Source organism: Microcebus murinus, chromosome 13 (assembly GCF_040939455.1).
Source record: "Microcebus murinus isolate Inina chromosome 13, M.murinus_Inina_mat1.0, whole genome shotgun sequence".
Lineage (NCBI taxonomy): Eukaryota > Metazoa > Chordata > Mammalia > Primates > Cheirogaleidae > Microcebus > Microcebus murinus.
The window spans coordinates 61529231-61543076 of NC_134116.1; the positions used below are offsets into that span (position 1 = coordinate 61529231).

General features: G+C 39.5%; 1 protein-coding gene across 5 annotated transcripts in view; it reads left to right on the forward strand.

Annotated features, from left to right (window-relative positions):
• The window catches only part of LRCH1 (leucine rich repeats and calponin homology domain containing 1), a 176301-nt gene that overhangs the window by 103470 nt on the left and 58985 nt on the right, over positions 1–13846 (forward strand). For all 5 annotated transcript variants that reach the window (XM_012782684.2, XM_012782686.2, XM_012782685.2 and 2 more), the window contains exons 4-6: positions 6966–7071; positions 11356–11492; positions 12851–12978. In XM_012782684.2, coding sequence (XP_012638138.1) covers positions 6966–7071; positions 11356–11492; positions 12851–12978 — 371 coding nt within the window. The remainder of the gene's footprint in view (positions 1–6965; positions 7072–11355; positions 11493–12850; positions 12979–13846) is intronic.

The following is a 13846-nucleotide window of genomic DNA, read 5'->3' on the forward strand; positions in this document are numbered from 1 at the left end:
AAACTTAAAACAAAAAGCATCGCCATTCAGGCATTGGCGTGTCCAGCCAGTTGAGACTGTGCAGGGAATATCACAAAGCGGTTGTTCCTCCTCCCATAAAGAAGCTACTACGGAGACATCCTTATCTTGATTCAACAAGAGTGGCCAGGTTGTATTTCCACATTGTTGCAGGTATAGGAGAACTTACAGAATCTTAGCTCTATGGAACAGGCCCTTCAGGTTCATTTCCGATGCGAATGATCTAGAACTTTCTGACCTCCGTGGCCACTCTGAACGACTTCTGTACCCCCTGTCCCCTCACAGCTGTAGTTGTGTGTGTCTGTTGCTTTGTAAGTCTCTCTGCTTGTGCTTTCTATGGGGGAAATGGTAAAGCACTTACATTTACTGAGCACCTACTGTTTACCAGGCACTCTGCTAGGTACATGGCATGTATTATTTCCTGTGATCTTGAGAGTAACCCAGCAAGGTAGGTATCGTGTTTGCATCTTACAAACAAGTTTGAGTTTTGGAATTACTTACGCAAACCCATGAGGCTACAGAGTGGTGGAGCTGGAGTCAAACCAGGTTTTTCTAGTGTAAGTCCTCACCACAGTGTAGCCACTGTCTCCTCACCTGGGCTGTAAGCCCCTCATGGACAGGAACCCTGATTGCTTTCTCTGGGTTTCCCTGGCTCAACTGGTTTTGCTGTGAAAGTTGTGGCCGGCTGTGAACAGGAGAATGTTACAGAAAAGGGTTGGGTACAAGCGGGTGAGGTATCTCTCCGTGTTTTGTCACTGTGAAACCAACAGCCAGGTGGGGGTCTGTAGACTCTTGTGTTGACTAAACCTTATTTTACTCACTAAAACATTGTTAACATTTTGAAAACATGGCTCTTTGACTGTGAAATCATGCCGGAAAATGAGGTTTATTTGGTGAGAGGTGCTGTATAAATGCTACATATTATAATTAACAGGCAACTACACAAACACATGAAGTTAGAACACAGTAAATTCAGAGCCTTTTATGGAGCATTTGCCGAAGATCAACGAGTTTTCTCTTTAGTCCCCTGTACATGGTGACATGGTGAGGTTCAGAGATGGGCTGTCTTATTTGGTTTTTCTCAATTCTGTCCTCCCCAACTCACGCAGCGTGTGAAAATCGTGTCTTCTAGCTCTTACTCTCACGTAAGAGAGCACAGTATCACTGATTTAGAAACCTGCTTTTACAATCAAAAAGCTCACAAGGCTTGTCTCAAGTAATAACTGGTTAGAATGTACATTTCTTGGCCTTAATGAGATTAAACTATTTTTTATTCTCTTTTCATGAAATGTTTGGTTGTGTGGAGAGTTTCAATTCAAGGAGTGATTATAGACACATGATATATCGAACAGCTTCTGAGGAAAATCTCTTCTTCATTATTTTTACGTGATCTCTGTGGTAGGTATAGTGGAGACATAAATTTGCCTGGCCGCCATAATCATTCATCCATTCATGGTCCCTGGAGTTGCCTTGTCACCCCTCTGGTTTCTCTGGGACAATTGGGCTCGCTCAGATCCCTTCTGTTGTTTCCATTTGTGCCTTTCTTAGGAAGAGCAGCAGGGTAGGCCATGTGTTTGTGGGTGTAGGACAGGTATGAAGTAGAGTCTTACGATGGAAAGAGACACTGGTGTGAGAGGTAATAATTTATTATACCAGAGGCTGCTTGAAAAAGTTTCAAGTTTGGCCGGGCGCGGTGGCTCACGCCTGTAATCCTAGCACTCTGGGAGGCCGAGGCGGGCGGATTGCTCAAGGTCAGGAGTTCAAAACCAGCCTGAGCGAGACCCCGTCTCTACCATAAAAATAGAAAGAAATTAATTGGCCAACTAATATATATAATATAAAATCAGCCGGGCATGGTGGCTCGTGCCTGTAGTCCCAGCTACTCGGGAGGCTGAGGCAGGAGGATTGCTTGAGCCCAGGAGTATGAGGTTGCTGTGAGCGAGGCTGACGCCACGGCACTCACTCTAGCCTGGGCAAGAAAAGCGAGACTCTGTCTCAAAAAAAAAAAAAAAAAAAAAAAAAGAAAAAGTTTCAAGTTTAATGAATATTTAAACTTGAATATTGATTTTTCTTTTAAAAAAGGAAAGTTCTGACCACAGGCATTGAGATTTCTTTTATTGGTCAGAAAACAAATTTGATATTACTTAAGTTTGTTATATATCTGTGTTTCAACAAAAGTCATTTCATTATTTCTGATGTAGTAAATGGATTTTCCTGATGTTGGAAGAGAATTAGAATTATTGAATCCTTCACCTCTTCTTTCAGTAAAGACACAGAAAGCATGTGACATTTAACTAAAGTTACACCATGAGTCATACAAAAGGGATTTCCACAAAAGGGCATCATGGTTACAGGATGGGAGGCCAGTGTTAATAGCTTGCATTTCCTGTCAGAACGTTTGCATTTTCTTCAATTAAGTAAATAGCTAGAGTTATCAGTAAAGTTTGACTTAAGCAATAGTGTTGCCACACTACCCTTGTGAAAACCTGAGTGTCAGAGAAAGGTTGCTTGTGACAATACACCTGCAATTCCACAGTGTGGGCCTGTCTCACTGGAACTCTTCTCTAACCAGAATCATCTTGACTCAGTGTTTATGTCAGTTTTCATTAGATATCACTCCTTAAAAAAAAAAACAAAAACCCTTCTAGTCTTTTTTATGATATTATTTTCTGAAAGTGAGCATTACCTACTTTAATAATCCTTGAATTTATTCTGATATTTTAATCCTTGTTATTTTTGCATTCTGAAGGTAAGTTAGCAACTAGTACTTAGTAACAAAAATGAATTAATCTCTAATATGCATTTAACACTAGAGACCTTCTTTTAGTGTGATGAAGAGAGAATCTTAATTTCCAAAGTTTTTCTTTTGGCTTTTGGTTAAACCAGTGGAAAATAAGTATATTTTAAGTCATAGTCCAAATCCTCTATTTAGTTTTTTTTATCTAAATGACAAAGTTGGACTACCTGATCCATAAAAAACTTAAGTTTGAATAGTTATATTATTATAATTAGATCTATTTCTGTATCAAAAAGAATAAACTCAGTAAACATTTATGACAGATGCTTATAATGATTCTTCTTAATCTACCTCTAGGTTTGTAATATTTTAACACTAAATTTATGGGAATTTGATTTCACTGAAGTTTGGAATAATTATTCTCTAAGACATGGCTTAGGGCTAACAGAAAATTCAGAAGGGATTTATTTGACTATTATAATAGGTAACTGAATCTATAATTTATGACCTGATGAATTCTCACTAATTGCAGAAGGGTGAGGCATTAGTGTTATTTTATAAATTTATTTTCCTAAATCATATCTTCTTTCAGTAACTCCAAAAATCCGTACTTTATCTTAGGCTAAATTTGGACAGACGTGTTCTAGAGAACAAGGCTACTCTAGGCATCTTACTTTTACACTTTTAGAACTGAAATATCTTTTCCCCAAACACCTAGACTATTATCTCCTCTTTCTTCCTTCTCATCCCCAAGCTCATTAAGACATAATTACCCATGAGGCTTTATTTTTGTGATGAAATTCATAGCTTCTTTAAAATTTGGCAAGGTTCAGTGACTTGTGGGGAATAGAATTTTGCACTATTTTTTACACAATTTAATTATACAATAGCAAAAAGTCTTTGTCTTGCTTATGTGCTAAATCTCTCTGGGCAATAATTGCCCCCTGCCCCCCAATTATTTTGTCAGGACAGAAAGTAACTGACAATAGTGCAGAATGCTATTAAAATAATTTGACCTTCACTATATACCCTTGAAAATGTGAATGGACAATTGGATTTTGTGTTTCTAATTGTCTACAGATGTCCTGTCCTATAAGCCAGAAGGAAAACTTGTATTTATCATTATGTGAAATTTTCTAAAGTAAATTAGGTAATGTTCTCTCTACTGGTAATAATTAAATATAGCTGAAGGGAGTTGGTTTTCTTTGCTAAAGCCATTATGTTAGAAATATATGATGGAAATAATCATTGTATATTCAGAGAAACAGTGTACCTTGATTTCATGGTGAACACAGGCATGAAACAGTGTACCTTGATTTCATGGTGAACACAGGCATGAGCAGCAAAGAGTAAGGTGAATATAGTCACTAAAATACGGACCAAGGCTTAGTTTCATATCAGGAGATTTCATGCTGTGAATAGATTGCTGCCTAAATATATCAGTTATCTTTCTGCTTTCCTTCTCCCCACCCTTATTTTTTAAGAGAAAGATTTTTCTTAAACATGTCCTTGAAACTTCTAAAAATTGTCAGTTTCATATTGAAAATCTGTGATTTCCATGATCTGCAAAAGGGTCTTTCTCGTGCTGTCACTCAAAAGACATACAAAAACTTATTTTAGATGTCAATGACAGAAATGTTTTCTATCAGTGGAAAGTAATTTCCACGAATTCTTCCCCATAACACCCCCTCCACCCGTCAACAACACCACATGGTCATAATCCCATAGGATGATTTGGTTTCATGCATTTCTAGGGCTCACCTGTGTATACCGTTGGTTTGAGGGTTCTTTGTACATAGAATGGAATGGTACCTCTTGTTTTTTGTAACTTAGTTAAGGCAAAGAAAGATAAAGCTTTCATTGAAAGGATCTGGTTCTTGGCTTCTGTGACTGACCAGATGCCACAGTAATTGGGAAAAGATGGCACGTCACCGTTCACTTCTTGTATGTGGAAATATATTCGGAAAGACGGAGCAATTTACCAACTCAGCAAGGGGCTGAGTGACTGAACAAATCTCTGGACCTCCTAATTCTGTAATTACTTCCTGAGACCTTCTTGTTTCTGCAGATATGCTGGTGAAGTCTTTTATTTTGTTTTTGTTTTAAACACCAGAAGTGTTTTTCTTAAAATTGTGTGTGACTTTTCTGGGCCAGGAAGGATGCAGCAATGGCAGCTTGAGGGTGAAGCCAAGGAACACGTAGTATCACCCCACTCCCCCATCAGACAGCTGTTCGCAGAAGCTTGGTGGGGCGACCACACTCTGGACACTCAGGCTTTGTAGATTGCAGCTTCGTTCCCTTTTAGCAGGAGCCATGTTGCTCCCTTCATCTAGTGACATCCACTGAGCACCCTCATGACCATGACAGGTTGGCTGTCACCTGGGGAGTGAGATGAGACGAGATCAGAGGGGAGGGACCACCCACTGTGTTGTGTATAGCCCTGGTCTAACTAGAGCCTGGGGTTTTTTGGGGGGTAGGTAGATGACAGGTTCATCCCATTTGGTGAAAGTGAAACAGATGTCTGAAACCAGGCTTTGCTGCCTTCTAAGGGGGCAGTTTTTGCAGGTTCATAAGTGAAATGGGGTATCTAAGGACTTGACCTCACTGCGATCTTTCATAGTCCAAATAATTACCTTTGGTTCTTTGATACCAAGTGGGACCTGCACGGGGTTTAGTGTGTATATTGGAGCATCCTGGGGTCCCAGGCACGAGATGGAGCCACAATGTTATGGGGTGTCACCACAAGTGGGTTATACAGGTTTCACCCAACATTTATTGATGCTTTACTTTATACCTGGCACTCCACGAGGCACCAAAAGGGTAAGTGAATAAGATATAGTCCCTTGAACCTAGGAGCTGACAGGCTTAAAGGGGAAGGTAAAAGAATGTGAGCAAAAGAATCACAGTAACCCACTATCTGTAGGATCACAAAGGAAGAAGAGTGGTCGGTCTCCCCGGGCATGGGATCAGAGTGGCAGAGAGAAGCCTTGGGAAAGGTTTTAAGGAGGCAGCTGAGGCTCAAAATCGAGTGGGACAAGAGGACAGACAATATTGGTATATCAGGCAGCAAAAGAGCCTGAACAAGTTTGGGGACTGTGAAACAGCTTGGCACACGCTGAGAATTGCAGGAAGCAGTAACATGGCTGGAGTGTGGGATACAAGGAGGGCCATTCAGAGCAATGGTGTTGGAGAAATGGGCAGCCCCCATCATAGACGCTGGGTCTTGCTTTCAAGTTTGGACGTTATTGTGTAGTTACCAAAGATCCCCTGCAAGTGTCTGCGCTGGTGACCGCATAATGAAACGTGCACTCTGGCAGCTCTGCGAAGGATGGATGCGAGGAGGAGATTGATGTGTGGGAACCAGTCAGGAGACCACCGCAGCGGCTAGCTGAGAGGAGTGCAGGTCTGGATACAGGGGTAGCTGGAGAGAGCAGGGCACAACTCCCAGAGCCAAGAGGAAGAGTGGGATTAGGGGAGATAAGGAGGATATAGAAGATTATAAACGTCAAGGCCTCCATGTTGCATGTGTCAAGAGGTGAATTCTAATCAAGGATTAATGGAGTATTTGCCGTCTAAAGCAAAGAAGACAAAAATCACATTTCATAGTCTTGCCTGCAAAATGTGTGGAAAGGTGGTCAGCTACAAGGTTTCTAGCCATATGGTAAGAACTCCATTTTAAATAAATAGTGCATCCAAACTGTGCATTAATAGTCATAGATTTTCACTGTAAAATGTGAGAGTTTGGAAAGATAGGATACATTGTCATCTTCCTTCTATTTAAAGGACTGTGGGATAAGCCTAGTGTTAACTCTGGCACTCGCATGCCTTGGGCGACTGGCTAAACTTTTCTGAGCCTCAATTTTTTGATCTATAAATATTAGGCTAGTAATATTGCCTTATGGGTTTGTTGTGAGAATTAAATAAAATCTCAGCATGTGAAAGTGTCAGGCTAGAGGCTGGCGAAGCAGCTCCCGAATGCTACTAACATCCTTTCTTTTCTCCGTATTTCTCTCCTCTGAGGGTGTTTAAAGCTTTGAACTTTCTTTTTCTTTCTCTGTGGTGAGCCTTAATGCCAGGGACCTGGAGACCAGCATAAAAGTGTACCTGTGTAGTTGTCCCAATATTTAAATTCCTTAAGGAGATTTCGCATGAAATGCTTGACTTCCTGGAAAAAGACGTTTATTGTTTGCTCTCTCTGCTTTTGATACAGGATGTCAGCTGCAACGAGATCACCGCACTGCCCCAGCAGATAGGCCAGCTGAGATCTCTGCGAGAACTGAATGTCAGAAGAAATTACCTTAAAGTTTTGCCACAAGGTAAAAAAAAAAAAAAATGAAGAAAAGGGGAGACTTCGATTATTGTTTTGGTGTACTTTTGGGAAGAGAGTGGATCTTGCGTGTATGCTTACTACTGATGATTATGATGTGAATTTCACTTGCAGATAATGGAAAAGTGCTGCTCACAGTGTAGTTGTAGTCAGGTGCTACAGCATCAAGGTCATTCCCCTATATGGTGCTGTGCGGGGATGGGGTAGGTGGGTGTTTTAGTTTGCTCGGGCTGCTATGACAGAACTACCGATGGGATGGCTTAAATAACACAAGTTTATTTCCTCACACTTGTGGAGGCTGGAAGTCTGAGATCAAGATGTCAGCAGGGTTGGTTCTTCTCTCCTTGGCCGTCTTTCCCTCGCTGTGTTACTACATTGTCTTCCCTCTGTGTGTGTCTTTCCTGATCTTACAAGGACACCAGTGGATTGTCCTAATCACCTCCTTTTGCCTTAATTACCCCTTTAAAGACTCCATCTGCAAATATAGTCACATTCTGAGGTTCTGGGGTTAGGGCTTCAACATATGGATTTTGGGGGCCACAAGCCAGCCCCTAACAGGGGCAGTGTGAATTGTTTTTGGTGTGGGTGTGCGATGTTCTGGAACACGCAACCAACCGTTAAGGGGACGTGCTTGGGCCTGCAGATTCTGGCTGTCAGGATTCCTAGCCTTGGGGATCCAGGAGCCCTGGTCAGAACCCCCAGTGTCTACAATGTGTTCTTCGGGTGAGAGTGCTGCCCCTGCTGGAGTGATACCTGGACTGATGGCAGTTTTTGGTGAATTTCACCAACGATGGCTTCAGAGCCTCAGCATTGAGGCCTGGCTCCTCTGCCACTCAGCACAAATGTCAGGTCCCTCAGACAGCCCTGCTGTGCCCTGGCAGTGGTGGGCTTCTACAGGATGTCCCTCTGATACAGTGTGTCAGGGCTCAAGGAAAAAGATACATGTACTGAGAAATTTTTTACCATCAGGAGCTTGAAAGTCGCCTTGTAGGGGGCAGTGGATCCGAATTTCGTATTTGAGTTTGGACCTGGATCAGGAATGAATTGATGAGCCTGGGAACTCTGAATGCTCCTCAAAACATACTCCGGTTTTCCAAGATCACACTGATTTCCATTCTTTATGAAACTCTAGACATTCATAATTTCAAACATATATTTAAACATATGCCCCAAACAAAAGCATATATTTGGAAACAGTCAGCATTTGGTTCCTTGACATTACTGCAGCAGTTTGAGCTGCCTGGTTTTTACTGTCCTGTCCCCGCATCTAGATCTTTGCCTTGAAATGCTTCCTTATTCCAGGCAAGAAAATGGAGTTCATGAAAGGGAAAGAACTTTATAAAATGTGGTTTCTATTATAGATGGGGAAGGTTCAAGTGTCTGCCTACCATCTTTCTCCTTTCTCATGCTGACTAGCATTGTACAGAAGTAATAATTATCTCAGCATAAGATTTTTTTACTTCATTATTTGAGATGACTTGGTATAAAAATATTGATTTTTCATTTTGTCCTTATGCAATCCCATTTTTCAAATGTATAAAACATTTTGAATGTATGAAACATTTTTTGCTTTTCTTAGTTTAAGCAACTACAAGAGGAAGACTCTTAACAGCAAATTTATATGCATATAACCTTTTATGCACTAAAGAAATTTTTATTTAAATTTAAGCTCCTATGTTAGTCATTATGAAAACATTACAGATGATTGAACTCTCATTTTCAAAAGGAAAAACTAATTTAATCATTGTACAGTTGCCTTAATAGTTTAGAGACGTGGAAAGTGCACCTGCACAATCTAGGTTTTTGTTTCTCTCACCACTCTTTATTCTCTTACCTTGAAAGCATTCGTTTCCCTTAAAAGATAAGTTACAAATTGCTATACTTTTCATAATTATGTTTTCTCAGTTTTGATATTTTAAAATACAAAGTTAAAATTTTAGTTTACTGGAAAATCTTTTTTTTTTTCAATAGTTTCCCAATTTCCTGAGGGCTGGGTATAATGGTGGCTCACGCCTATAATCCCAGCACTTTGGGAGGCTTAGGCAAGAGGATTGCTTGAGGCCAGCAGTTCAAGACCAGCCTGGGCAATATAGGAGACCCTGTCTCTACAAAAAAGAGAAAAATGAGCCACGCATGGTGGTGTGCACCTGGTCCAAGCAGTAGGCTGAGGCTAGAGGATTACTTGAACCCAGGAGTCTGAGGTTGCAGTGTGCTATGATTGTGCCACTACATTCCAACCTGGGTGACAGAGTGAGACCCTGTCTCTAAATAATAATAATAATAATAATAATAATAATTTCCTGAATATAATTTTTTTTTTTTTGCTTCACTCTGGAGAACTTTGTTGACTAAAAGAACATTGATAATGCTTTCAGGCAGTGAATTTAAAGACTTCCCAGATTTACTTACATGTTTTTCTGCTATGGATATCCCTCCTCATATGTTTTCAATTTGAGGAGGAAAAAAAAAGCTTGAGGCCTAATTACCTATATCAGTTTTGTGGTAGTTTAGTACAACAACTGCAATTAAAAGACCATATTTTATTCTTTCTAGGACCAGTATGAACAGAAAATTAAAATAGACATTCATTGCCTCTCTTTGCAGTGGGGAGTGAGAATTGGGATGTTATTTATTAATTTTTTTCTTACTCCCTTTTTCTGCCTCATTTCTTCGGACCTTTCCTGGGATGATGTTGCAGGATTATCATTTTTGCCCTCATCTTATTGTTGTAAAACTGTCCAGTTCTTGTTTGTCTAAATTACAATGGCAGTTGTGTTCCAAACTGGAACAAAAAGGAAATAGTCATTATAAAATCATTCCATATTTTATTTACCTGTAAGTTTCTGCCTGCTGTGTCTCGCATGAACTTAGCCCTCCAGTCTTATTTTGAAATCTTGGTTTTCAAGTGGCAAAGAATTGTTGACAATCCAGAGTCATGTTAAATTCTGCCACTGATTTGCCAACCTAAATTTAGTGAGTAAAGTTAACCATGTCGGAGACACGTTAGTGTCCCTAGGGGTTGCAGCAAGGATGTGTTCCTCTTAGCATGGAATCCCCTAGCTGTTTCAGAAGCAAACAGTGAGGGGAAAGGGGATCTCACTTTTTCCTTATCCTTTCACTTTCGTGATTCCACTGTCCTGTAGTCTAGAAAGAATTGCAGCCCCGTTGCTTCTTTCCTTAAGACAAAGTAATTCGATAAGTAACGAAAGAAGGAAAAAGTCCCTCCACATCCCCCGAGTGCCTTGAATTCCGAGAAGAGATGTTGGCCACTAGGAGACTCTTTCTTGGTGTCATTTGAAATGGTGTAGCTGAGTAAGTGAAAACTCCAGGGCAGTGTACAGGGAGAAGAGAAATAGTGTTCATTCTTGCTCCAGGACGTTGCCTTCAGTTCCTCTTCTTTATCTAATTCTTGCCCTCTTCCCTTTGCAACTCCTTGAGTATTTCAAAACACCGTATTTCATGCATTGACAGAGCTCATAACAAAACATAGCCTCACACAGACGTCTCAGTGACTTGCCAGTGTCACCCCGGGTGTCTGGCGTGGCTCAGCCTCTCTCTGCTCTGTGGAATATGTTCGACTTCGTATCTAGCAGCTGCCAATGTTGGTTTGAATGCTTGAAATTACTGAGTGTTTACTGTGCCACTGGGTGGGGATTTTAAGCTAAATATAATGTTCGGTCTTGTTAGTGGAGCTATGGAAGACTTTTTTAAAAAGCAGCAGAATTAAGCCTCATGAAACCAGAATTACAAGGCCCGTCAGAAAATTCTGAATTAGATAACATTTTTTTAAGTGCAGTTGAAAAAAATCATGGACATGATTACTGTGACTAGTTCTGGGATAATGCCAGTTCAAAAAAATTGAATAGATAAGAATATTCTATAATTAGCATATTACTCATGTGCTAGCAAGTGCTACTGGGAAACAGTTTGAAGTTAAAACATAAACATGTCCTGTGTGTTGTGGCTTATGTGATTCTTTTGCTGGAAAAAAAGGCTTTTTAAACAATAGATATTGTAAATGTCAAGCATTTCCAACTCTTACCAAAACTAACAACAGTTTAAAATTTGAGGGCTCCCCATAAAAGATTTCCCCCTCTTTAGTAAAATGTTACATACAAATACCATGTTTGCCTAATGTACAACTTGCTTTTGGTTATGCTAAATGATGTTCTTCCTGATAAGCAGAAAATTAATTTTTGAATGTTTAGCCTTTTAATCTTGTTGCTTTCTAAGGTTTTTTTTTCTTTCTTTGTTTTTTTTTCTGTTATTTTAGAATTGGTAGATCTTCCCTTGGTAAAGTTTGATTTTTCCTGCAACAAAGTGCTGGTGATTCCCATTTGTTTTAGAGAGATGAAGCAGCTGCAAGTGCTACTGCTCGAGAATAACCCTCTGCAGTCTCCTCCAGCACAGGTGAGGGGGCAGAGCCAGCACCCGTGGGATGCACTGTCAGTAGCACTTAAGCAGCTTTCCGCAGGGCCAGTTCTTTGATTCTCTGCTGAATTAAGATGGTATTAAACACGATCATAAGCAGCCACAGTCTTTCAGAAAATGCAGCCTGAATCTGACTACAGTAAATTGTCTTCTGTGCACCAAGTCCATTTACCAGCATTTGGCCACTCTTCTGATCACGCCTACCCCAGATTATATGTTTAATTATTTCTTTCTCGCTCTTTTTTTTTTTTTTTTTTTGTGGAGACACAGTCTGGTTCCACTGCCCAGGCTGAAGTGCAGAGGCACAATCATAGCTCTCTGCAGCCTCAAACTCCTGGGCTCAGGCAATCCTCCCACCTCCGCCTTCCTGAGCAGCTGGGACTACATACTACAGGCCTGTGCCACCCTGCCTAGCTAATTTTTTTATTTTTTGTAGAGACGGGGGTCTCACTATGTTGCCCAGCCTGGTCTTGGTCTCCTGGGTTCAGACTATCCTCCTGCCTCAGCCACCCCCCGGAGCAGCTGGGACTACAGGACATGTGCTACAATGCCTGGCTAGTTTATTATTATTATTTTGTAGAAATGGGGTCTCACTATGTTGCCCAGGCTGGTCTCAAACTCCTGGCCTCAAGTGATCCTTCTGCCTCAACCTCCCAAAGTGCTGGCTCTACAGGTGTGGACCACCACACCCAGCCTATTTCTCATTTTTGGGGAAACTCTCTCATGGGGTATATGCCTTACAAAAGGAGTAATGTATTTCTTATTTGAATGTTAGCTAGAAAATGGAGTTTAAATGTCTTAAAATGTGATTGTTGATTATTTAGAGATAGGGCTAAAGATCAAATATATCAACTGTATGAGAACAAAATAAAGTATATGTGCTTTCAGATGGTTCACTATGTAGATATTTTAAAGTTTTTCTTTTTTAAAATAATTTAACAACTTCTTAAATCTATAATTATTTTTAAGCTCTCAGTTGTTTTCTTATGGGCTTGAAAATAATTTTCAAGCCATCTTTTGTGATTGGAATGTTACAGGGTCAGTTATCTGACTTATATACTTTTTACATTATATTTATACTTGAATACATTTCTGTTGGAATTTTGTAGTTTAATTCAAGAAAAATTAGAAATTGGTTGAATGTGATTTTCTATTTAAAGGAGAATTTGGAGGGAATGATTCCCATTATATGTTTTGGAGAGGTCAAATTTAGTGTGCATTGTTATGGTGTTACTAAAAATGAAATGGTGAGAATTGAAATACACAGAGTTAGGATCTGGTATTCACATTTTGTTTTGTCATTGAAAAATAAATATGTATTATTAATTTCTTCACAGATTTGCACCAAGGGCAAAGTGCACATATTTAAGTATCTGAGCATACAAGCGTGCCAGATTAAGACAACTGACTCCCTTTATCTCCACACCATGGAGAGGCCACATTTACATCAGCACGTGGAAGACAGGTGAGTCAATCAATGCCTTCACTTTAAGCCCCTGTTTAGACTTTGCTTAGGCCAAGACCCTCCAGGTAAATACAAAAATCTATTTGCTCACTGAACCAATTCAAATTTTTAACTTGGAGTTTGAGAAACTACTAAAATAAGAACTAGAAAATTGATGCTGTTGAGGACATTTTGACATTTCTAATCTCATCTACCATCTCCTAATCAATAATCAATCAATAATCAATCTTTCCTGAGTACATGTATATACTTATATAAATAAGATCTACAATATAAATATGGGGATTTTTTTTTTTACTTAGAACAACTGTATCAAACTCAGATCTGCCTTTGTAACAATTATTAATTTTGAATATGTCTCCAGAACATTGTTAAGGAAAACTACAGGCTTTATTTTTTAATTGTCTTTTAAAAATGCAGTGTGTGTAGTTTTTTGCCACTTCCTGTTGCGAATGCAAGTGTTAGAATCCCTTCACAAGTCGTTAGGCTTTTTGTGGCATAAATCAAGCCTTGAGCTTCCTTCTGGAAAACAAAATTCCCACACCAAACACACTTATAGGAATGTAAGTCCTTTTTGAGAATTTTTCACTGAAGAAATCTTTCTCTTTACTTTTTACTAAATGAGGTAACTTAAAATTTCAGACTACCCTAATGTTACTTTTATGTAATGCTTAAAATATGTATCCATTTATTTTATCTTGTAAAGATCCTATCAAATGTATTTAATCACTGGATAAAAATTTACAGAATTATTGAAAGTAACCCCATTTCTCACATAAGAGGTAAAGGCAATTATGTGGCTTATTGCTTTTTTTATATGCTAGAATCAATAAAATAAAAAAAATTGGTAACAGTTTTAGAGAAACAA